At 42.6% G+C, this 26,343-nt stretch overlaps 1 protein-coding gene across 4 annotated transcripts in view; it reads right to left on the minus strand.

The window, feature by feature from the left end:
- The window catches only part of LOC124000216 (cadherin-13-like), a 701,352-nt gene that overhangs the window by 374,711 nt on the left and 300,298 nt on the right, over positions 1-26,343 (minus strand). For 3 of the 4 annotated variants that reach the window (XM_046306448.1, XM_046306433.1, XM_046306457.1), the window contains 2 exons: positions 17,652-17,657; positions 17,279-17,431 (listed from right to left, as the gene is read on the minus strand). In XM_046306448.1, coding sequence (XP_046162404.1) covers positions 17,279-17,431; positions 17,652-17,657 — 159 coding nt within the window. The remainder of the gene's footprint in view (positions 1-17,278; positions 17,432-17,651; positions 17,658-26,343) is intronic. The other variant, XM_046306439.1, reaches the window with a different exon arrangement.

Genomic DNA, 26,343 nt, shown 5'->3' on the forward strand with positions numbered 1-26,343 from the left:
GAGCTGCTATGGATACCTACATCAAGGACGCTCTGGAAGCAGGCCTCATGCGTCCATCCACCTCCCCGGCGGGAGCAGGGTTTTTCTTTGTGGCCAAGAAAGACGGTGGATTACGTCCTTGCATCGACTACCGGGGACTCAATGCCATAACCGTCCGTAACCGTTACCCGCTACCCCTTATGGCCACAGCCTTCGAGCTGCTCCAGGAAGCAGTTTTTTTCACTAAGCTTGACCTGCGGAACGCATACCATCTTGTGCGGATCAGACCTGGTGACGAGTGGAAGACCGCTTTCAACACGCCTACTGGTCACTATGAATACTTGGTGATGCCCTTCGGCCTGACCAACGCCCCAGCAGTGTTCCAAGCGCTCATAAACAATGTGCTTAGGGATATGCTTAACATATTTGTGTTCATTTACTTGGATGACATCCTCATCTTTTCGAGCTCTGTTCATGAACACACAAAGCATGTCAGACAAGTACTCAAACGCCTCCTAGACAGCCATCTGTACGTTAAGCCGGAAAAATGTGAATTCCATTCATCCCGAGTACAATTCCTGGGATTTGTAGTGGAACCCGGTCGAGTCCAAATGGATCCCAGGAAGGTAGGGGCGGTAGCGGATTGGCCCACCCCCAAATCCGTTAAGGAAGTTCAGCGTTTCCTGGGCTTCACTAACTTTTACCGCAAGTTCATCAAGAACTTCAGCTTGGTGGCAGCCCCTCTCTCAGCTTTAACCAAGGGTGGCAATGCAAGGTTTTTGTGGGGAAGAGAAGCTGAGACGGCCTTCCAAGGACTCAAGCAGCGCGTCCTCTCTGCTCCCATCCTGATACTACCGACTACGGATGAACCGTTTGTGGTGGAGGTAGACGCCTCAGAGGTTGGTGTTGGAGCTGTCCTGTCTCAGAGTGGGTGAAGACAAGAAGCTTCATCCGTGCGCTTTCTTCTCACACCGACTTACCCCGGCTGAGAGGAACTACGATGTGGGGGATCGTGAACTCCTAGCGGTTAAGATGGCATTGAAGGAATGGAGACACTGGCTCGAGGGGGCTTCTCACCCGTTTCAAGTGCTTACGGACCACAAAAATCTGGAGTATATCCAGCAGGCGAAGCGGTTGAACTTTAGACAAGCTAGATGGTCTCTTTTCTTCAATCTATTCCAGTTTATCCTCACCTATCGGCCCGGGTCGAAGAATCTCAAACCGGATGCCTGTCCTTCCTGCTGCTAAGATCGTGGCTCCGATCTCGTGGCAAGTTGAGGATACCGTGAGACGAGCTCAAGCTATTGAACCGGACCTGAAAGGAGGTCCTGCCAATCGGTTGTTTGTCCCCAAGGCAGTGAGGACTCAGGTCCTTCTGTGGGGGCACTCCTCTCGCCTCACCTGTCACCCGGGCGTAGGTCGCACCTTGGAGTTCATCCAGCGTAAGTTCTGGTGGCCTACCATAAGAGAAGACGTTGCCACTTTCGTCAATGCCTGCCCCGTGTGCTGCCAGGGCAAATCTTCTCACCTCCGCCCGCAAGGACTCCTTCACCCCTTTACCTGTTCCCCACAGACCCTGGTCCCATATCTCGTTGGACTTTATTACTGGCCTTTCTCCATCCCATGGCAATACTACTATCCTAGTCATAATCGACAGGTTTTCAAAGGCGGCCAGGTTCGTCCCTCTGACTAAGTTAGTTCGGCATTCCTCAAGATATGGTTTCTGACAGAGGTCCCCAGTTCGCCTCTAGGTTTTGGAAGGCCTTCTGCCAACTCATGGGGGCTTCTGCCAGTCTATCTTCAGGGTACCATCCGGAGTCCAACGGCCAAACAGAGAGGATGAATCAAGAGCTGGAAACCACCCACCAATGTATGACTCGTAACAACCTGTCCACATGGTCGTCCTTCATTGTTTGGGCCGAATACGCGCACAACACCTTGCGCTCCTCCTCCACTGGTATGTCCCCGCACGAGTGTCAGTTTGGCTATGCCCCTCCATTGTTCCCGGACCAGGAGGCAGAAGTCAGAGTGCCTTCAGCCTTGAAGTTCGTCAGACGCTGTCGGCTTATGTGGAGGAAGAAGACAACTTCTCTCCGTCTTAATCTTATGCGTTCCTCACAGAGGTACCAACAACAAGCCAACAGACGTCGCCGTCCCGGGCCTACCCTGCGCCCCGGCCAGAGAGTCTGGCTCTCCACAAGAGACTTAGCACTACGGGTGGAGTCTCGCAAGCTGTCCCAAAAATACATCGGTCCCTTTAAGGTTGCCAGGAGAGTTAACCCAGTTAACCCAGTTTCTTATCGCCTTAAGATTAATCCCATGTTTCACATTTCCTTATTAAAATCTGTTGTTTTTTCTCCCCTTGTCCCGGCAGACAGACCTCCCCCTCCGCCTCGTGTCAGTGGAGGCCAGCCGGCTTATACCGTCCATCGGATACTGGATTCCCGCTGGGTGCAGTGGTCCTGGCAGTATCTGGTGGACTGGGAAGGCTACGGTCCCGAGGAGCGCTCCTGGGTTCCTGCCAAAGACATACTGGACCCTGACCTCATTCGTCAGCTCAGGGCCCTCCACCCCGAGAGAGCTGGTAGGAACGTCAGGAGCCGTTCCTAGGGGGGGGATTCTGTCAGGATTTGGCCAGGGTTGTTCCGGTTTTTGGTCACTAGATGCCCCCATTGTGCTTTTTGACCTTATGTTTTCCCTTGATCCCCATTATTATTTGCACCTGTGCCTCCTTTCCTCTGATTGTATTTAAACCCTTAGTTTTCCTCAGTTATTTGCTCTGTGTTTGTATGTTAGCACCCAGCCCTATTATTCTGTGTACTCTTGTTGATCCCGGTGGACTCTCTTGTGGAATTCTGTTTTTTGTTCTTGTTTATTTATTTTTGTGTATCTTTTGAGGCTTTTTATGCTATACCTACCACCTTGTGGATTTACCTTTTTGTCTTGGAGGATTACCTTTATTCTTGTGGAATTCCTTTTGAGGTTGTGGAGTTACATGTTTTCCTGAAGGACTTCACTTTTTTACTTCATTAAATACACTGTCTCAAGTACTGCTGTGTCTGCCTCATCTTCTGGGTTCTGCCGACTATTCGTGGCTCAGTTGGTTAAGTGACTGTTTCTCACTCCGGAGACCCGGGTTCGTAACCGGGTCCTGACAGATAGGGGACAATTTCAGTGAAAAATATAAGAGGGGAACAGTACTTGTGCAAAGTTCCAGAATGATAACTTCCAAAAAGATTGTGCTACATGACATTTATCATGAAGTCACCCAGGTGTCCCACACAAGTGGCCAAATTGGTGAAGGTATACATTTTGAAACAAATAACTATATACAAAATACCAAAATGGTATTCTAACACACACACCCCAATTTTTTTAAAGAAAAATAAATGTTATATTATTAATTTCAAACAAGGGCATTAGCATGATAAGAACTTACCAGTCCAAAACGATGTCCTCTCCCGTTCAAAAAATATTCCTCCACAATAGCTAAATGAAGCATCCTACAACAATCTCTGTCTCACCTTCCCAATCAATTTATTCTAAAATTGTGTGTACATCTGTATATCTAGACTTAGATTTAGCTTTCTCTGACTTAGTCGCCATAATGATTGATATATAAACAGCTGAATCTGCGCGTTCACCAAACAATGCCGTGCGTAATATGTGTTTCTCTTTCCGATATGAAACTTCAATAGCGAATGACTCACTTTACGCTGAAGCTTACTACATGGGTTGGTCTTGCAACACATAAACATGGCGTATTGCCGTTTAGCTCAGCTCATTGGCAATCTACCCAGCTAGATTTCAAGACGATCACTGGTCATTGGGTTAAAAGACAGTCAATCAACGAAACAGTGGACAAATCAATGGTGCACAATGATGTCATGACTTGTTGTCTTCAAATCGGTTTCTTTCAGTCAATATGTCCCGCGAAATGGCCCATCACGTTTGATTGTGTTACAAACAAACCAGTTGATTGCAGTGAAACAAAACATCACTGGAAAAGTCACGTTCTGTGTGGGTTATTTACCTGGAATGTGTCGTCAAAAATGGAATGAGTCGGAATTCACAACACAAGCAGTTCACAAAATGTTTCGTGTTCGGCTATAAAAACGGATTTTATCAAACAAAAGATCATTCATTGTGTAACAATGAGCATTGGAATTGCAAACAGACGAAGATCGTCAAAGGTAAAAATTTATTTTAATGCAGTTTGTGATTATGTTACGCCAGTTCCCTGTATTGTCTATGTCAAGGGAAATTAGATAGCGCCCAGTTTACAGTTCCTACAGCTTCCACACGATGTCGCCAGGCTTGGGAATTGGGTTGAAGTTAATCTTTGGTGAAATGAAGAATAGGCACTTCCTGTCAAAGGTTTCACTGTGGAGAGTTATGGAAGAGAGAAAATCGTCCATGATTTGTTGACTTGCTGCTACTGAATACAGATCGCCCCGGCATCAATTTGATTGATTATTAACGTTTACAAATACCTAAAGTTGGATTACAAAAGTAGTTTAAAGCATTTTGGCAAAGTTTATAGGCAACTTTTGTAATTTTTTGTAATGACGCTGCGTTTTGGAAAGCTGTTTTTAGATGGGCTTTATAAATGGACATTTTGGGTATACATGGACGGAATTCATTTAAAAAAAGAACCAATTGTGATGTTTATGGGACATATTGGAGTGCCAACAAAGAAGCTCATCAAAGGTAATGCATGTTTTATATTTTATTTCTACGTTTTGTGTAGCCCCGGCTACGCTAATTATTTTGTTTACGTCTCGTTCAGGTATTTCGGGGGGGGAGGCATGCTATCAGAAAATAGCTTCTCATGCTTTCGCTGAAAAGCATTTGTAAAATCTGACATGTTGGCTGGATTCACAACGAGTGTAGCTTTAATTGACTACCCTGCATGTGTGATTTAATGAAAGTTTGAGTTTTATCGAGTACTATTTGAATTTGGCGCTACGCATTTCCCCAGGCTAGTGGCTAGGTGAAACGCTAGCGTCTCAGTGGCCGTAAGAGGTTAAAATTGTTTGTTTTTATGGGGCTCTATGCTCAGATAATCGCATCGTATTCTTTCGCAGTAAATCCTTTTTTTAAATCTGACAACGTAGTTGGATTAGCAAGATTCTAGGCTTTCGATACATGTGAGACACTTGTATTTTCATGAATGTTTAATATGACTATTTACGTAGCGATCACCGTATGTTGTTGAATTTCAGCCCGCTAGCGGGTTCCGTGCGCAGAGTGGTTAACACGTTCGCTGAAACTACACCTCAGGTACTCAAAACTCTAAACACAAAACACAAAACAGTTAGCCAATTTCCCCAAACCCCACAGTCATCTATTTTTTTTTTTTTGCACCCGATTCAGCTGCACCGAGCGCCGAGTTGGCGAACTCTTGCCATTTTGATTGATTTCATATGTCAAAATGAACAAACTCTGCCTTCCTGGTTTGTTCGGAAAGTGAGTGAAGGACATTATAGGCCTGCCGCAGGCCAATTGGATTTCTCAGATTACCATATACGAGGTAACAGCTGGCTTAAATGCTATAGCAAAACTGATACCTTGAGATTTCAAAAAGTTTAAAACCATGACTAGAGAGACACTGTAAACAAAAACAGAAAATAGATGCTGTTTTTACGAGAGAGTTTACGTTTAAGTTGATACTCAGCGCTGTCAGCACTTTGTATTCAACTATTTTATTAGCCCATAAAATGTGCTTTTTCCTATTTCCACTTAGCACTACAAAAAGTAGTGCAGCAGTAATGAATAGGCAGGAAAGTGTATCTATAGCCTTGCCTTGTTGTTTTTATTAGGAATATTTTACTTTCTCTGTTCATAGGAGTAACAACATGAATTTGTGCATGAGGCAGAAATAATGTGGTGTGACTCGAGTTTCGCCATCAGCTGTCCCTTTTCGGTCAGTGTGCAGGAAAGGGAGAGCAGAGGGATGTTGAGAGGTGGACCCTCAGTCTACTGCTCTCTCCCTTCGCTGAGACTGACCATACAATGCATGCACCATCATCCCAGTAAAATAATAATAAAAAGCACATTATTTAAATGTATGCTCACTCAGCTGTCCTTCACAAGTAATACAACATGGATCTATTACCGGTGTGATCATGTAGCCTTCATCACATTTTGAAATATATATTTTCTAAATGGCCCGAACAACAATGGGCAATTCAAGTAATGCCAATATGCAGTGATAATGTATTGGCTATAGCTTTGCGCAGAAAACTCATTGCTACAGTCTTGTTTTTAATTGGTTAATGATGCATAAGCTTTACGTTTTTTTAAGTAGATTTCTTGCATTTTTACTCAGAAAGTGATCTCGACTCAGAAAGGGTTGGTGACCACTGTTCTGGAGTTTTCCCTGTTAACACTATCACAATCGTGATTGAATCAACGCAATATTAGCCACTTTTCTTAATGCAACATACCAAAACAAAACAAACTATGCAAGAGATTTTGTTGTAGGCAGAACACATCCAAGTAGGATTCTATTGCATTGACATGCACGACTCAGCCCGTACTCCAGACAGACCTGTGCAGCATAAATAATCAGAGTTGCAGTAGGCCTATATACAAATAGACCATTGCCATATATGGATCTGTGCCATTTACTTTGAACTGGACCGCATTTACAGCATGAGCGGTCGTCAGTAAATGCACTTGTTTTGAGATCAAAGCGAGAGCTGCATGTAGCCACGTGTCCACATTTTGTTCATATCCTTTGCTAGTTAGTGAGTTATTAGCCCAGTTATAGACAATTTGTAGTCCTCAATGGGGGGAGTTACTGTTTCCTACAAGAGCACAAAACATGTACATTTGTAGATATCTTTGAAAAGTGAGTCAGGTAAAGAGCTTTTTTTGTCTTAAATGGGCAGTGTTGTATTTTGAGATACCCTTGAATAATCTAAGCATAATTGGTCTGATTCTATGTAATAATGGAAAGGGAATAATAGTGGATTTTATTTTGCAAAGTGGTGTCTTGCATCAAACAACACAACAGCATTTTCAGTCACCTCCTCATCTGAAGGAGAAGTGGATAAACAGGTTAATGTCAAGCCCTGCATGTTTAAAAAAAAAGTCTCATAGAATGTAGGCCTATGTTGAACACCACACATTGGCTGCTACTGTAGGCTGAATGATAGAACAGCTATTTCCATTTGAATTGTTATGGTAGGCATTTTCTCCATTGTTTTTGATGGTAGCCCACTCTGGTAGTCCTACATTATGATCAAATAGCCACAGTAGCCTACTTGGCCACTGTTAATACTGTAACTTAACGTGAGTACAGCCTCAGTGTTCACATTAAATGTGCGCTGGAAGTTGCACAGAATTTTCAAAACGTTCAAGTTTGTGCTCAGCAGACCTGAAATTTGCTCAGTGCTGGAAAAAGATGAGAGGGAACGTTGCAGACCAGTAACATAAATATTCCATTCTATTATAAAAAATAATAAAAATAAATAATAATGTTTCTTAGGACCTGCCTACAGAAAATAAGTAATGAATTTCTTTGTGATAATGTATATTCAATGGATTTATTCAAATAGACTCATATCGGCCCACATCTACTCCCACTACTAAACTTGCCGGCATGTGCATGGGAGATGTGGTAAAAATGGGACTGTGTGAATTGGGCTCTAAAAAACATTGCCATATTTTTTCGTAAAGGATATTACTTCACACCACTGGGACAACTTAAATGCATTTGGGAGCTTCAGATCTCGACCAGCAGCAGGAAGGGAGTACATTGTCATCTGTCATCTACCCAGAGCCAGACTCACTCTGAGGGGGATTATCCAAGCATGACATGGAGAAAGACTTCGGAGTTAATCCAGCTCAGTGTCTCCAGAACTCTATGAATACCATTCTTAATTAATGATTCATTGCATATGAGAGAGAGAGAGAGAGAGAGAGAGAGAGAGAGAGAGAGAGAGAGAGAGAGCCAGAGAGAACATCATCTGTGTACACCATAAAACACCAAATAATACTTGCAGAGCAGAATTGCTAATGATCAAAATCCAGAAAAGAAGCATTAACTTTTACAACCACCTAAAAGGAAGCGATTCGCAAACCTTCCATAACAAAGTCATCACATACAGAGAGATTAACCTAGGGAAGAGTCCCCTCAGCAAGCTGATCCTGGGGCTCTGTTCACAAACAGACCCCACAGAGCCCCAGGAAAGCAACACAATTAGACCAACCAGATTTTATTTTTTTATTTTGTCACCTTTATTTAAACAGGTAGGCTAGTTGAGAACAAGTTCTCATTTGCAACTGCGACCTGGTCAAGATAAAGCATAGCAGTGTGAACAGACAACAACACAGAGTTACACATGGAGTAAACAATAAACAAGTCAATAACATAGTGGAAAAAAAAATCTATATACATTGTGTGCAAAAGGCATGAGGAGGTAAGCAGATTAACACTGGAGTGATAAATGATCAGACGAACATGTGCAGGTAGAGATACTGGTGTGCAAAAGAGCCTAAAAGTAAATAAAATAAAAACAGTATGGGGCTGAGGTAGGTAAATTGGGTGGGCTATATACCGATGGACTATGTACAGCTGCAGCGATCGCTTAGCTGCTCAGATAGCAGATGTTTAAAGTTGGTGAGGGAGATAAAAGTCTCCAACTTCAGAGATTTTTGCAATTCGTTCCAGTCACAGGCAGCAGAGAACTGGAAGGAAAGGCGGCCAAATTAGGTTTTTGGCTTTAGGGATGATTAGTGAGATACACCTCTTGGAGCGCGTGCTACGGGTGGGTGTTGCCATCGTGACCAGTGAACTGAGATAAGGCGGAGTTTTACCGAGCATAGACTTGAAGATGACCTGGAGCCAGTGGGTCTGGCGACGAACATGTATCGAGGGCCAGCCGACTAGAGCATACAGGTCGCAGTGGTAGGTGGTATATAAGGTGCTTTAGTAATAAAACGGATGGCACTGTGATAAACTGCATCCAGTTTGCTGAGTAGAGTATTGGAAGCTATTTTGTAGATTACATCGCCGAAGTCGAGGATCGGTAGGATAGTCAGTTTTACTAGGGTAAGTTTGGCGGCGTGAGTGAAGGAGCCTTTGTTGTGAAATAGAAAGCCGACTCTAGATTTGATTTTGGATTGGAGATGTTTGATATGAGTCTGGAAGGAGAGTTTACAGTCTAGCCAGACACCTAGGTACTTATAGATGTCCACATATTCTAGGTCGGAACCATCCAGGGTGGTGATGCTAGTCGGGCATGCGGGTGCAGGCAGCGAACGGTTGAAAAGCATGCATTTGGTTTTACTAGCGTTTAAGAGCAGGTGGAGGCCACGGAAGGAGTGTTGTATGGCATTGAAGCTCGTTTGGAGGTTAGATAGCACAGAGTCCAAGGAAGGACCAGAAGTATATAGAATGGTGTCGTCTGCGTAGAGGTGGATCAGGGAATCGCCCGCAGCAAGAGCAACATCCTTGATATACAGTGCCTTGCGAAAGTATTCGGCCCCCTTGAACTTTGCGACCTTTTGCCACATTTCATGCTTCAAACATAAAGATATAAAACTGTATTTTTTTGTTAAGAGTCAACAACAAGTGGGACACAATCATGAAGTGGCACGACATTTATTGGATATTTCAAACTTTTTTAACAATTCAAAAACTGAAAAATTGGGCGTGCAAAATTATTCAGCCGCCTTAAGTTAATACTTTGTTGCGCCACCTTTTGCTGCGATTACAGCTGTAAGTCGCTTGGGGTATGTCTCTATCAGTTTTGCACATCGAGAGACTGACATTTTTTTCCCATTCCTCCTTGCAAAACAGCTCGAGCTCAGTGAGGTTGTATGGAGAGCATTTGTGAACAGCTGTTTTCTGTTCTTTCCACAGATTCTCGATTGGATTCAGGTCTGGACTTTGACTTGGCCATTCTAACACCTGGATATGTTTATTTTTGAACCATTCCATTGTAGATTTTGCTTTATGTTTTGGCTCATTGTCTTGTTGGAAGACAAATCTCCGTCCCAGTCTCAGGTCTTTTGCAGACTCCATCAGGTTTTCTTCCAGAATGGTCCTGTATTTGGCTCCATCCATCTTCCCATCAATTGTAACCATCTTCCCTGTCCCTGCTGAAGAAAAGCAGGCCCAAACCATGATGCTGCCACCACCATGTTTGACAGTGGGGATGGTAGGTTCAGGGTGATGAGCTGTGTTGCTTTTACGCCAAACATAACATTTTGCATTGTTGCTAAAAGTTCAATTTTGGTTTCATCTGACCAGAGCACCTTCTTCCACATGTTTGGTGTGTCTCCCAGGTGGCTTGTGGCAAACTTTAAATGACACTTTTTATGGATATCTTTAGGAAATGGCTTTCTTCTTGCCACTCTTCCATGAAGGCCAGATTTGTGCAATATACGACTGATTGTTGTCCTATGGACAGAGTGTCCCACCTCAGCTGTAGATCTCTGCAGTTCATCCAGAGTGATCATGGGCCTCTTGGCTGCATCTCTCATCAGTCTTCTCCTTGTATGAGCTGAAAGTTTAGAGGGACGGCCAGGTCTTGGTAGATTTGCAGTGGTGTAATACTTCCTCCATTTCAATATTATCAAAAACTATGCACAGTGCTCCATGGGATGTTTAAAGCTTGGGAAATCTTTTTGTATCCAAATCCGGCTTTAAACTTCTTCACAACAGTATCTCGGACCTGCCTGGTGTGTTCCTTGTTCTTCATGATGCTCTCTGCGCTTTTAACGTACCTCTGAGACTATCACAGTGAAGGTGCATTTATACGGAGACTTGATTACACACAGGTGGATTGTATTTATCATCATTAGTCATTTAGGTCAACATTGGATCATTCAGAGATCCTCACTGAACTTCTGGAGAGAGTTTGCTGCACTGAAAGTAAAGGGGCTGAATATTTTACACGCCCAATTTTTCAGTTTTGATTTGTTAAAAAAGTTTGAAATATCCAATAAATGTTGTTCCACTTCATGATTGTGTCCCACTTGTTGTTGATTCTTCACAAAAATACAGTTTTATATCTTTATGTTTGAAGCCTGAATTGTGGCAAAAGTTCTCAAAGTTCAAGGGGAACGAATACTTTCGCAAGGCACTGTATACAGAGAAAAGAGTTGGCCCGAGAATTGAACCCTGTGGTACCCCCATAGAGACTGCCAGAGGACCAGACAACATGCCCTCCGATTTGACACACTGAACTCTGTCTACAAAGTAGTTGGTGAATCAGGCAAGGCAGTCATTAGAAAAACCGAGGCTACTGAGTCTGCCGATAAGAATATGGTGATTGACAGAGTCAAAAGCCTTGGCCAGGTCGATGAAGACAGCTTCACAGTACTGTCTTTTATCGATGGCGGTTATGATATCGTTTAGTACCTTGAGCGTGGCTGAAGTGTACTTGTGACCGGCTCGGAAACCGGATTGCACAGTGGAGAAGGTATGGTGGGATTCGAGATGGTCAGTGATCTGTTTGTTGACTTGGCTTTCGAAAACCTTATATAGGCAGGGTAGGATGGATATAGGTCTGTAACAGTTTGGTTCCAGGGTGTCTCCCCCTTTGAAGATGGGGATGACCGCGGCAGCTTTCCAATCCTTGGGGATCTCAGATGATACGAATCAGAGGTTGAACAGGCTGGTAATAGGGGTTGCGTCAATGGCAGAGGACAGTTTCAGAAATAGAGGGTCCAGATTGTCAAGCCCAGCTGATTTGTATTGGTCCAGGTTTTGCAGCTCTTTCAGAACATCTGCTATCTGTATTTGGGTAAAGGAGAAGCTAGGGAGGCTTGGTCGAGTAGCTTTGGGGGGGTGGATCTGTTGGCCGAGGTTGGAGTAGCCAGGAGGAAGGCATGGCCAGCCGTTGAAAAATGCTTGTTGAAGTTTTCGATTCTCACGGATTAATCGGTGGTGACCATGTTACCTTGCCTCAGTGCAGTGGGCAGCTGGGAGGAGGAGCTCTTGTTCTCCATGGACTTTACAGTGTCCCATAACCTTTTGGAGTTAGAGCTACAGGATGCAAATGTCTGCTTGAAAAAGCTTCCCTGACTGCCTGCTTGTATTGGTTCCTGACTTCCCTGAACAGTTGCATATCGCGGAGACTATTTGATGCTATTGCAGTCCGCCACAGGATGTTTTTGTGCTGGTCGAGGGCAGTCAGGTCTGGAGTGAACCAAGGGCTATATCTGTTCTTCGTTCTGCATTTTTTTTGAACGGAGCATGCTTGTCTAAGATGGTGAGGAAGCTACTTTTAAAGAATGACCAGGCATCATCAACTGACGGGATGAGGTCAATATCCTTCCAGGATACCCGGGCCAGGTCGATTAGAAAGGCCTGCTCGCAGAAGTGTTTTAGGGAGCTTTTGACAGTGATGAGGGGTGGTTGTTTGACCGTGGACCCATAGCGGATACAGGCAATGAGGCAGTGATCGCTGAGATCCTGATTGAAGACAGCAGAGGTGTATTTGGAGGGTCAGTTGGTCAGGATAATGTCTATTAGGGTGCCCATATTTACGGATTTAGGGTATTACCTGGTGGGTTCCTTGATGGTTTGTGTGAGATTGAGGGCATCTAGCTTAGATTGTAGGACTGCCGGTGTGTTAAGCATATCCCAGTTTAGGTCACCTAACAGAATAAACTCTGAAGCTAGATGGGGGGCGATCAATTCACAGATGGTGTCCAGGGCACAGCTGGGAGCTGAGGGGGGTCGGTTGCAGGCTGCAACTGTGAGAGACTTATTTCTGGATAGATACATTTTTAAAATGAGAAGTTTGAACTGTTTGGGCATAGACCTGGAAAGTATGACAGAACTTTGCAGGCTATCTCTGCAGTAGATTGCAACTTCTCCCCCTTTGGCAGTTCTATCTTGACGGAAGATGTTATAGTTGGGTATGGAAATCTCTGAATTTTTGGTGGCCTTCCTAAGCCAGGATTCAGACACGGCAAGGACATCAGGGTTAGCAGAGTGTGCTAAAGCAGTGAGTAAAACAAACTTAGGGAGGAGGCTTCTGATGTTGACATGCCTGAAACCAAGGCTTTTTCGATCACAGAAGTCAACAAAGGGTGCCTGGGGACATGCAGGGCCTGGGTTTACCTCCACATCACCCGAGGAACAGAGAAGGAGTAGGATGTGGGTGCGGCTAAAGGCTATCAAAACTGGTCGCCTAGAGCTTTGGGGACAAGGAATGAAAGGAGCAGATTTATGGGCGTGGTAGAATATATTCAGGGCATAATGTGCAGACAGGGGTATAGTGAGGTGCGGGTATAGCTGAGGTAAGCCCAGGCACTGGGCTGTATCTTGTATCTCTGGACATGCTGGTTATAATGGGTGAGGTCACCGCATGTGTGGGAGGTGGGACAAAGGAGGTATCAGAGGTATGAGGAGTGGAACTAGGGGCTCCATTGTAAACTAAAACAATGAATACTAACCTGAACAACAGTATACAAGGCATATTGATATTTGAGAGAGACATATAGCAAAGCATAAAGTAATCACAGGTGTTGATTGAGAGAGCTAGCTAAAACAACAGGTGAGACAACAACAGCTAGTCAGCTAACACAACAACAACAGGTAAAATGGCGATGACTAGGCAGAGAGGGTCAGATTAACTCCACACAGAGCCTGAGTTGATCATAGTGATCATAGTGATCATAGTGTCCAGGGGGCAGCAGTATATGGAACAGGGAAGCCGCCACTACGCTAGCACGCGGGTGACACGACACAGATCATGAGAAATAAAATCTCGTCCCAACTATTTTGCAATATGGCACAGCTGTCAATTTTTTGGTCTTTAAATGAAAATGGTATATATTTTTATTTATCACAATTCTCCTTAACCAATTTTGGTCTTTAATGCAGGGCTGACATAAGTTCCTTACTTTTTCCCTTTTTTTCCATTATTTTTTAAATAAATTTGTCACACCCTGACCATAGTTTGCTTTGTATGTTTCTATGTTTTGTTTGGTCAGGGTGTGATCTGAGTGGGCATTCTATGTTGTGTGTCTAGTTTGTCTGTTTCTGTGTTTGGCCTGATATGGTTCTCAATCAGAGGCAGGTGTTAGTCATTGTCTCTGATTGGGAACCATATTTAGGTAGCCTGTTTGGTTGTGGGTGATTGTTCTTGTGTTTGTTACACAAGATAGGGCTCTTTCTGTTTTTCATGGTTCTTGTTTTTGTATATTGTTCATTTATCATCTTCATTAAAGATGTATCAAAATAACCACGCTGCGTTTTGGTCCGCCTCTCCTTCAATAGAGGAACCCCGTAACACAATTCGTATATTTGAGTTTAATCACAATATTTGTTGTATTATTTGTTCTGTCTTTTCTGGTGGATTATACTGAAATTGCAACCAACTTTCTTTGGCTTGTTTAAAAAATAACCATATTTTGGGGATTATTCTGTTTTCAAATAATACAGGGAAAAAGGCCATTATTTAACATGGGGTGAGACTTTCTTACTAATTTGTAAATAAATCCAGTTTGTTATTTAGAATTATTTCAGTTTTTAGAGGGAGAGAAACCAAAAGCCCACTGTGCCTATTTTTTTGAAAAATGTCAGTCCACATGTCAAGTGTAATTCCCCCATTGTATTTACCCAAGTTCTCTCTTAACTCCAGGACCATCGATGCAGGACTCTCGTGCCAGAGAAGAGAGACTCTCCGACTGAAACAGCCTCCATTAATTTACGAAAAGATAGTCCATTTTGCCACAGTTTAGACTACAGATAGATCAGTGTTCTAACTTGTGATAGTGTGGTGCCACCATCTACCACTAACGGTCGCGGCATAAGTTCATAACTTTTAAAGGAAGAACCCCTGTATATAATTACTTGACACATTGGAAAGAATTAACCAAAAAACTGAGCAAACTGGAATGATATTTGAAAACTGAGCTGCACTTTTCTCAGATTACATAGAACCACAAAGAATTACAAAAACAAATACAATTTTGATAAACTCCTATCTATTGGTGAAATACCACAGTGTACTATCACAGCAGAAATATTTGTGAACTGTTGCCACAAGATAAAGGCAACCCGTGAAGAACAAACACATTCTAAATAAAAACACATATTTATGTTTATATACTTTCCCTTTTGTACTTCAACTATTTTCACATTGTTACAACACTGTACATAGCCATAATATAACATTTGACATGTCTTTATTCTTTTGAAACTTTTGTGAGTAATCTTTACTGTTAATTTCACTTTTGTTAATTCATTTAACTTGATTTGCCAACGTAAACATATGTTTCCCATGCCAATATTTTTAATTGAATTGATAGAGACAGAGAGAGAAAGACGGAGATAGAGAGAAAGTGAGGGGGATGCTGTGATTACAGTCTGTATAGAGGAGGAATGATTGGAACGAGGACATAGTCCAGTGAGTCCAATATCACACAGAGACCTCTGGCCTGCGTGTGTGTACTGTACAGTACACGTTCTACTATACTTGTGAGTACCAGGTGTGTGTGTGTGTGTGTGTGTGTGTGTGTGTGTGTGTGTGTGTGTGTGTGTGTGTGTGTGTGTGTGTGTGTGTGTGTGTGTGTGTGTGTGTGTGTGTGTGTGTGTGTGTGTGTACAGGTTTTACTTTACTGGGTACCAAACGTCACCACAAGAATAGTAAACCGACAGCAATTCTGAGAAGTGCCGGTCCTCACATGTAAAATACTATTTTTGGCATAGGGGTTAGGTTTAGGGATATAATTAGGGTTAGAGCTGTGGGTTGGCAGTGCACTACATTGCTGCCTGCCATAAAATGAGGGACATTGTCTGACAGACCTAACAACCTGCACATGTCTTCTATGTCAATGTTATTGTCCATTATATGATTATGTTTACTCTTGATTGTTGTTCCTACTGATTTCCCGTTTACAATCTTAATTATCATTTTTTAAATTATGTTAATATAAATGTATCACTTAATCTACATTTGACAAAATGTGACTCGTCAGGAAACTAGGCATATGTCTCACATTACTACTTCACAGGAGAGGCATTTGAATGTAAACATACATTTATTTTTATCGAAGTACGTTCTTGGGCAGAATGCCTTCTGGAACATGTAAACTTTTATGTACCTTAATAACAAACATGTATTCCATATTTATATATATATATATGGCATGAGGACATAGTCCAGTGAGTCTAACCTCAGAGAGACTTCTCTGGCCTGTGTGTGTGTCAGCCTGAATTAGCAGCCATGTAATTATCCCTGATGTGATGCTGTTTCCAGGATTAGCTGGAAATGCAGTAATTTTGCCCAGATACCACAGAATTAGGTAAAGAGTGTTTCATCGCTGAAGGCACTTTGTGTGGGTGTGTGTGTGTATATATGTCTGTCTGTGTGTGTATGTTCCTGTCTGTGTGTGTGAATGTTCGAGAAAAGTCCTGGGAATCAATCCATGGCTCATTTCCAAATTCTCAATATATTTGTGCAGTAAATTGGTATAGCAGAACAAGGGGGAGAGAGAGTGTAACTATATGCCATCCTTGTAGTTATGTTTTTTCTGGATCTACTGTGACTAACAGTACAACAGCCATCCCAGCACAAAGCCTGCAACTAGTAACAACCATGAACAGCACCTTTCAATGTATAACTCAAAACCCACACACAATTCTGTAAACCACTGATACATGACCATCAAACACAGACAACTAGACAGGCAAACAGCCCCTTACACAAACTCATGCAGGTGGACGCAGTCACACTCCTTTATCGAAATCTAAATGTTACTGAAGTGAAATGGCAGCCTTTAATGCGTGCATGATTGCCAGTGGGGAATGAGATTGGCAAATCAGTGTGTGTGTTTATGTGGTTGTGCATGTGTGCTTGTGTGTGTGTCTGTGTGGGCGATCTTTGTGTGTGCGTGCATGTCTGAGTGTGTAGCTGGGGAGAGCAGAGGAGGGAGATGTAAATGTCAAGTGTTGTGCTTGGCTGTGTCTTATTTGAACCCACCTGGGCCTGCTGGCTCCCTCTTCTCCTCTCTCTTTCTCAAGGCAATGCTAACCCCAGAGGCACTAGGCTAAACTAGATTCTCAAGCTCCAACTTCTGACAGATAGTGTCAAGTCACCAACAAGAGAATATGATACAATTTTCACTCAGACAGATTTTGCTAGAAATATGCACAGTCTAGATCTGGCATCAAAGTCTGCAGCTGAAACCTAAACACATCTTCTGTGAATTTTCTCTCATTTCATGTTTCAGCCATTTTTGTTGTACATAAACGGATAAGCATCAGCTGATGGAATCAATATGTCTGTGTTTCTTTCTGCTGTGTGCGGTATGGCAGGGTACTCACCATGTAGGAATTGATGGCCTCTCTGTCCAGCTCTTGGCTAACAGACACCTCTCCAGTCAACCGGTTGATGGTGAACACCCCCTTTGGGTCCTGATCTGCACCCGACCCAGTCATATGGAAGATGTGGTCATCCTCCAGGCCTGACGACATCACCTGGAACAACACACAATAAAGGTCAACAAGTCGTCATTAGCAAACTGTCAATGCTAAACGATAACTGACTGTATTTCTCCAACTAAAAATATGGATTGTGTATTCATTACATATTCAAATAAGGCAAAATATTCCAAGCAAACGTCACATGGATGTCAAAACCTGAAGTATTGAGATGAGAATATGGTTTGGCCAGATGTCTAATCAGTTGTGTACTCACAATAAGCTAGCAAAGGCATCAACATCCACAGGTCCCAGCAGGAGAAGGCAGGTTAGAAGCAAAAGAGATCAGAGTATGTTAGATTCACACTGTACTGCACACTCACATGCTCACACAAGGCTGCACATGTCAAACACAGACTGGTTTACAGACTGGTCCCAGATCTGTGTGTGCTATATAACCAACTCCTATCGTTGTTGTGATGCCAAACACCAAAGAAGATGGCAAGATGGCACAAACATATCTGGGACCAGGCAACAATGTCTATACTACAGGAAGATATACAGGTAACTGACAAAATAATGGAACCACTTGATTAAATGAAGGATACAAAGTTTATTGAAAGCAGGTGCTTCCACACAGATGTGGTTCTCGAGTTAATTATGCATTTAACATCTCATCATGCTTAGGGTTATGTATAAAAATTCTGGGTAGGCCATTATTTTGGATACCATGGCCCCATAGGATAACAATGCCCCCATCCACAGTGCATGAAAACGATGTCAGCCATATGCCACTTGAACACTTATGGGAGATCCTGGAGAGGCGCCTGAGACAGTGTTTTCCACCATCATCAACAAAACACCAAATTTATTGTGGAAGAATGGTGTCATATCCTTCCAAAAGAGTTCCAGACACTTGTAGAATCTATGTCAAGGTGCATTGAAGCTGGTCTGACTCGTGGTGGCCCAATGCTCTATTAAAACCTCCTCGAGTTGATTTCAGCGACCCCACTGAAATCTAATTAGCATAATAAAAACGTTCCCATCAAAATCCTTCAGTTTAAACTAGAGATATCATTTTTTTGCAGTGGATGCATCTCAATCTACCACATCTGTGGTAAAAGATGACAGAGCTAGAGCGATGTTTGTCAGACCATAAGACTTTCCGGAAATCGGTCTTTTCACAACATCGTCTGTAGCGGCTGAATGGTTTGGCCTACAAACTATGAAACTCTCACAATGGTGTTCTCCGTTTTGCTCTACAACCCCCCACAAACATGTTGGAACTTGTCTGAAGTTGATGCAGCCGATCTGACAATTTCTGTCTGTAGCATCCGTACAGTTTGGGCTACACACTAATATGAGCTCTATGGAAAGGTGAGACTCTCATGAACACGTACACGTCAGTTGTGTTGCACTAGGATACCCACAGGCCTCCAAAGACATTGTCTGAAGGTCCCCTGGTACCAGTTAAAAAATGAAATACAGTTGTTCCAAAAATAAGGGGTTAAATATACGTTAAAAAAAATAAATTAGCGTGACTATCTGTTGTTCCATGTAGTGAATCTGTTATTCAATTTGTTTGTGTGGGCTAATGACAGTAAAGCCAAATTAAACATTTTAGCAAATCATTTTTTACATGTATTTTTTATACTTCAAGGGCAGATACAGTACATGTACATATATTAATTTAAAATACATTTATACGGTGTCCTTCAATCAACAAGAAAAACAATGGGTGGTTAGTTCATTTCAAACACAGATTAATGTTCTGCCGATTTACATTTTTCCCCAAATATCCTTGATTTCCTTTATCCCATAGATGCTGTACAATAGAACGTGTGTTTTGAGGACAGAGTTATCATTTAATCATTTAATTTAATTTAATGATGACTCATGATGAGAGTCTAATTTAGTTGTTAATCAAGTCACATGGCACACGAAGGAAACACATACACATACATATAGGCACAAGTGTAGTCCTGTGTCTATTTGTGTACAAGGAAGGCAGCATTTCAAGGTCATCTGTTGTTCCCGTATAGACACTGTGCTAATCCTCTGGTGGGGTTTGCTATTTGGAGCCATTGAAGTCCAGAGCCTTATAGGTCTAAGAGGAAATCCAACTGGGCCGGTGTAATCCCTGCAACAAATCTACAGCTTGTTTCAGCACTTCCCAGTGGAGAAGACAGGGGAGCAATGGATCTGCTGACTTCTACAGGTTTCAGAAATACAAACAATAGATCCGTTTTCAATCAGACTGCCCCCTGGAGTTAGTCTTGGGGGCGATGGATAAAGGGTGTCTTTAAACGTGTGTTGGTTTTCAAAGCCGAAAGTTACCATTATTTAGGACATTTAAGCAAGCTGCCTTTTTCAGGGTCATGTCCATTTAATCAACTCAATCTCTGATCCCTACCAACATTTTCTTTCAGCACTCCACCACATTGCGGCCCAGTCCAGTGGCTAACCTAAGCCGTATATCTCATAGGGATGTGAATCATTGATGTTGGCCATTTTTGTCATGAACTTTAATCCTAAATGTCTGTACGTTTTTTTGGATAAGTGTGTGCCTCCATCTCCACTACGGACGCAGAAGGAGCCACTGCTCCACAGTGGGGGTAAATGGCCCCTCCCCTCTGCCTTCACCTCTCAGGGAGCTAGAAGGTCATGTCTAATGAGAGAGTGCTTCAAGCGTTCCTGGGGACTAGTGCTAAAATCCAGCCTTTCTACTCTCACTTGAAAGTGCATCTGGTATGAGGCCAGCATTCTGAGCTAGGCTCCTTCTCTCTCGATCTCTCTCATTTCACCCCCCCACTCTCTTTCCACTCCGAGACTGGGTACATTGCACGTTCCACAGGCCCCCACTACTCCCTCTGTTCTCGCACTCTCCCTCTGTGCATCTCGTTTGAAGTAGCAAAACGTCAGACTCTCAACAGTCCCAGGCCACTGGAGTATGTGGGAGAAGAAACTACAGCACCTACTCTTCATTCAGCCTTCATATATTATGTAGTACCTCTCCCTTCCACCTCCTCCTTCTCCTCCTCCTGTTCCCTCGTGTGGGACGCTACCATTCTCTAGATAGGCTCTGTAATGGCCTTCGAAGAGTCCCGTGAGATGTTGCTAAGGGAGTGATTCTCTTGTAGAATACCAAGTTTACCCTTTTTTCTCATACACAGTAGCTACACTAAACACACACAGCTAGCAAATGCAATAGAAAGAAATGTTTTAAAACAGTTATTAGGTAGGCAGAAAAACCCTGCAGAGTGAATGGTAAACTGGGTCACATGAAAAAAAGGACCCAATATGTAGTCAGAGTTTACACATGTAACATCTTAATGAAGTAGCTATACAGGCAGTGAGTGACAATGGGGCAATACGTTGAGATGAATAGCAACAGGAAGTGTCATGAGGAGTTTAAAGGGTGTGTGGAGGGGGAGTGTGATTCTCTGAGCTGTTGCTATGGCGATTTCATTTCACACACATGCATGCACGTGCGCAAAAACACACACACACACCCACACCCACAACCACACCCAATTGGCCCTCTCCATAGTCTTGACAACCCCCGTGTGGGAGCTCTAGTGGGAGAAGCTCACATATTTCTATCAACACTCTTAACCATTGCAGCAAACATGAAATAGTGCAGGGCTCTTGCTGTAACCTTCTGATGACAGGGGTGTGTGGAACCTCTCTCCATCTCCACACAACACAACAAGAGAAGAGAAGAGGAGGAGGAGGGAGCTCTACACCACTGGAGCACTTTGCAGTAGTCTCCTGATAAGCTCTGGTTGGATGAATGCTAAATCTTTACAAGTGCAATGTTGTGCATCACACCAGTCCAAACCCATACGAAGGCTTGACTGTGAGATCGAAAGTATGCTAATGCATGATGGCTCAGTCCACCAGCACTGTAAGACACTTCACTGACTGTAGATGAAATTCTGTCACTTAGAATGTTGGGCAAGGTGAAGTTTCCAGTAGCATGAAAGTCAACAACAACTTGGGGCAAACAAGGCAAATGAGGAAATACAGACAGAGATGTAGAGAGCACTTACACACTCCCAGTCTCAGAGAGTGTCTTTCCGTGTCAGGGAAGAGTGGAGATGCAGTCTCTCCAGTGAGCAAACAGATTGCACCAAGATGTTCCCAAGGAGCTCTTCACAGCTATGGAATATATTCAGAACAGAACAGGAGCCACACAAGGAGTATCTCTCTGGTTGCATAATAGGGTCATCACTGGCAGGCAGGCAGGTGGAGAGAGATCTTCTGCGGTGCTTCAGATATTCGAACAAAGTAAAAGCAGCAGCTGATAATAGCAATCAGAGGCTAAGAACAGCCTGATTGTCTACCCACTCTGCTGGTAATTAGCAGGAAGTATCTGGAGGGGCCCCTGGTCCCTGGGCCTCCTGGTCCCCTCTGGCCTTTGAGGTGGTGATGAGCCTCGTACTCGTTGCACAATGTCCATCCGCTCACATCAGTGGCGAAGCAATGGTACAATTAGTGCCTCTGATTGGCTGTTAAGTCCTCGTTAAAGGAAATCAGCCAAGGTGGAGGTGGAGGTGAGGAACTTTCAGGCTAAGATGAAAATGTGACAAAAGACAGTGTTAACTCTTTGCGCAAAGAAAGTTAAAGGTACTGTAAGCTTCAGTAAATTCAGTGAAGTTATTTCTATGAAGACACAGGCTGATCCACTCAGTCTGAATTAAGCTGTGTTCTGCACTTCCCTCCAACAGCATATACTGTAGTCTCTGATAGTGAAAGTCCTACTGCTCTCCCTGCAAGGTAACCATCAGAGCATTCACAAGAGAAGAACTCTATGTATGTTAAATAAAACTGGAGGCTTTAATTTGTACATTTCTGTCACACCCTGATCTGTTTCACCTGTCCCTGTGCTTGTCTCCACCCCATCCAAGTGTCACCCATCTTCCCCATTATCCCCTGGGTATTTATACCTGTGTTTTCTGTCTGTCTGTGCCAGTTTGTCTTGTTTTGTCAAGTCAACCAGCGTGTTACTCCGTGCGCATGCTTTTTCCTTTTCTCTGTTTTGCTAGTCCTCACAGTTTTGACCCTTGGCTGCCTTGACTCTGATCCTGCCTACCTGATCATATTGCCGGCCGTGACCTCAAGCCTGCCTACTACTCTGTACCTCCTGGACTCTGACCTTGTTATGATCCTTTGCCTGTCCACAACCATTTTCTTGCCTGCCCCTGTGATACTAATCAATATCACAGACTCGAACCATCTGCATCTGGGTCTTGCCCTGTGCCCTATACATTTCTATCATTCCTCACCATCCTGACCAGCTTCCTTCATTTTCTTCCAGTTCCTTCTATCTTTCACTATTTTGCTCAGTCTTTTCTCAATATCACAAATAATCATACCGTTCTGATTGAGATGTTTCTCCGAATGCATTACTGTGAAGTCAAAGTTTCAATGTGACCATTCATAGTGTTATTTAGGAAACAAAATATCATACTCATAAATATCATACTCACAAAATATAATATCATAAAATAGCTCTTAATATGAAGTTGATAGCAATAACAGTGGTGTCATGACGTTGCCCTTTCTGGGTGTAGATCGTGGCTGATCCCCCCCTCACTCTCTCTCCTAAACCCAGGTTTTGTTATCTCAGATAATAAATTCCTGGCAGAGAGAGAACAAAGGACTTCACTTGGCCAAACTCCTAAATCCCCAAAATTAAACAACACCTCTACTTTTGAGAATGTGGGAAGGGTCCGTGAACAGGTGTGACGAGTGTGTTTAATTTGGTGATCTCATGAAGGACAGGAAACACATTTCCCAGCTGTCAGGTTTGGTTTACATCTAAATATTGTGAAACATGAAACTATTAGTGAAAAGATGTCATGTGACGTTAACATAACATTCTAAATGAGTGTATGGACTTTCATATAAAGATGAACTTGTCAGTGGCCATGCCCACATGAGCATAGACATTACGTTGGCGTCATGGACCGCCCTTTTCTACTGAAACGCATAAAACCCACTCCTGATGAAATTCACACCAGACCAAGCAAACCCCGGTGTAAGCTAAGGTTGAAAATGGTTGAATTTCTAAGAACAAAACCTGCCGGGTGACACTGGTGACACTGGTGTGTCAACTCTACCAAAGGACAAGACCATACCACGTGGAGCATTGGCTACACGGCTGGAAATGTTTAAACTCTGAGACTATCGATCCCTACAGAATAAGAGCAACTCTTAGACATATAATTACTAGTCTTCAGCTAGAAATTACGTAAACCTAGGACAAGAATACAGACAACAACCGAAGAACATATTCTATGAGAACGTTTCTGAATGGTACTCTAAAGTATCCATTCTAATAACCACAAAATACTTTGATCTTCGGGGAAACACAACCAGAGGGACTCTGATGATTCTCTCCAGCAGACAGACCGGATTCCAACAGAGAAGATAACAACAACTAACGGTCGGAAATATAAATTGCAATTTATTTTTAAACAAGCGGTTGCTCATGTAAAGTAGTAGCAATTTCTAGGAGTGTAGTAATCCTCAATGAGTTTCCCGCTCTTGAACTGCACACCTCTTTTCTTTTGTCTACCAAGCCGTCATATCGGCTTTGCCCACTAGGGACTTTTTCTTTGTATCATTGTTAGCAACCTAATGTGTAATATTTACTGTGTATGTATTTCTGTGATTTGATTAGTTAGTAAATAAATAATTAAGCCAATTTGTATATTGCTGATTCATAATGTATGCTAGGGTTTGTGCAGATAACCAAGAATTTTACGATGTTTGGAACTAGGTAATAATAATACATTAATGAATGACTAATCGATCAGATATTAAAATATCTGAAAGTATATTCGGAAGATTATAGCTATGTAAATCAACATTTTCCGTGGTTCCCTGACTTCCTAGTTAATTAAGTTTACATGATTAGTTTAATCACGTAATAATAATTTCACATACAGAATTGATTTGATAAAATAACAGTCTTTACATTTAATGATAGTAGACACGACAGTGGTCAGAGAGATAACACCTTTGTTAAGCTATAAAGTGCAAGGTGAGTACTCATATATATTACATCTCCCATAAGCCACCACAAGGCCAATGTCTTACTGGGAGTGCAAGCCAGGGAAATCTGCTCTTTATTGTTTTTCCCCCCTTCTTCAAGCTCATCTCATCAAAATGGATTTCACGTCACTTTGATTCATCTGGGGATCTGTATTAGAGGCTGTGTGAGACTGTTTAGCCTAACATTGGTACTTTTCACCATAATAGTGATGATTAACATGTATAAAAACTGAAGGGAAGGAAGGATGGGATTCCTCCCCTACAGTCATCCTAACACAATTAACACAATCAATTAGACTAAATGAACAAGGCCCCAGGCACCAAGCCGGCGCACTGAGCAAACCGCCTGGACAACCACTTCCTGTTCTGCTCTGGAATAGTTCTAATAAATGGTAGCTAACAATAGTTATAATAAATGGCAGCTAACTACACTCCTAGAAAGAAAGTGAAAGAGAGAGAAATGGAGAGAGAGACCGAAAGATACGGAGAGTGTGTATTAAGAATGAACAAAGTGCTCCTCTATTATTTTGCTGATTTTGAGCAGGATACTGGTATTATTATTTTGATATTTTATTGGGATCCCTATTAGCTGTAGCAAAAACAGCAGCTACTCTTCCTGGGGTCCACACAAAACATAAAACGTGACACAATACAGAATATTAATACACAACAGCTCAAGGACAGAACTACATACAGTACACAATGTATTTTTACAAAAAGCACACGTAGCCTACATATCAATGCTGCAATACACACAAACTATCTAGGTCAAATAAGGCTGAGACGTTGCGCCGTGAGGTCTTGCTTTATCTGTGTTTTTTTAGCAATACGAGATGGATCGGAGTTCCATGCAATAATGGTTTCATATATTACCGTATGCTTTCTTGGTGCCTGTGAAAAGACCCCTGGTGGCATGTCTAGGGGGGTAAGTGTGTGTGTAAGAGCTGTATGTAAGTTGACGAAGCAAACCAGTTGGGATTTTCAACACAATGTTTCATATAAAAAGAATAAGTGCCTCAACTCTTAACCAAGAGAGACTGGCATGCATAGTATTTATATCAGCCCTCTGATTACAATAAAGAGCAAGACGTGCCGCTCTGTTCTGGGCCAGCTACAGCTTAACCAGGTCGTTCCTTGCTGCACTCGACCACACGACTGGACAATAATCAAGATAAGACAAAACTATAGCCTGCAGGTCTTGCAGACAGGCCGTTCCCCATCTTTACAACATTTTAATCTATGTTTTGACCATGACAGTTTACAATCTAAGGTAACACCTTGTAACTTAGTCTCCTCAACTTGTTGAACAGCCACTCCATTCAGTACCAGATTCAGCAGGTCTAGAACTTAGGGAATGACCAAATACACTGCTCTTAGTTTTAGAGATGTTCAGGACCAGTTTATTACTGGACACCCATTCCAAAACAGACTGCAACTATTTGTTAAGGTATTCAGTGACTTTATTAGCTGTGGTTGCTAATGCATATATTTTTGAATCATCAGCATAAATGAACACACACGATCGGTTTTAATGTCCGTGGCAGGTCATTGGTAAAAAATAGAAAAGAGTGCCTAAAGAGCAGCCCTGCAGTACACCACACTTTACATGTTTGCCATTAAATAATCTTCAATCAAATAAAACCCTTCAAGTTCTATTAAATAGCTCTGAATCCACGATAAGGCAGAGGTTGAAAAGCCATACCATATACAAAACCATTCAAAAGTTTGGGGTCACATAGAAATGTCCTTGTTTTTGAAAAACAAAATTGAATTAAAATAACATCAAATTGATCAGAAAAACAGTGTAGACATGATTAATGTTGTAAATGACTATTGTAGCTGGAAACAGCTGATGTTTTATGGAAAATCTACATAGGCGTACAGAGGCCCATTATCAGCAACCATCG

This window comes from Oncorhynchus gorbuscha, linkage group LG02 (assembly GCF_021184085.1).
Source record: "Oncorhynchus gorbuscha isolate QuinsamMale2020 ecotype Even-year linkage group LG02, OgorEven_v1.0, whole genome shotgun sequence".
Classification (NCBI taxonomy): domain Eukaryota; kingdom Metazoa; phylum Chordata; class Actinopteri; order Salmoniformes; family Salmonidae; genus Oncorhynchus; species Oncorhynchus gorbuscha.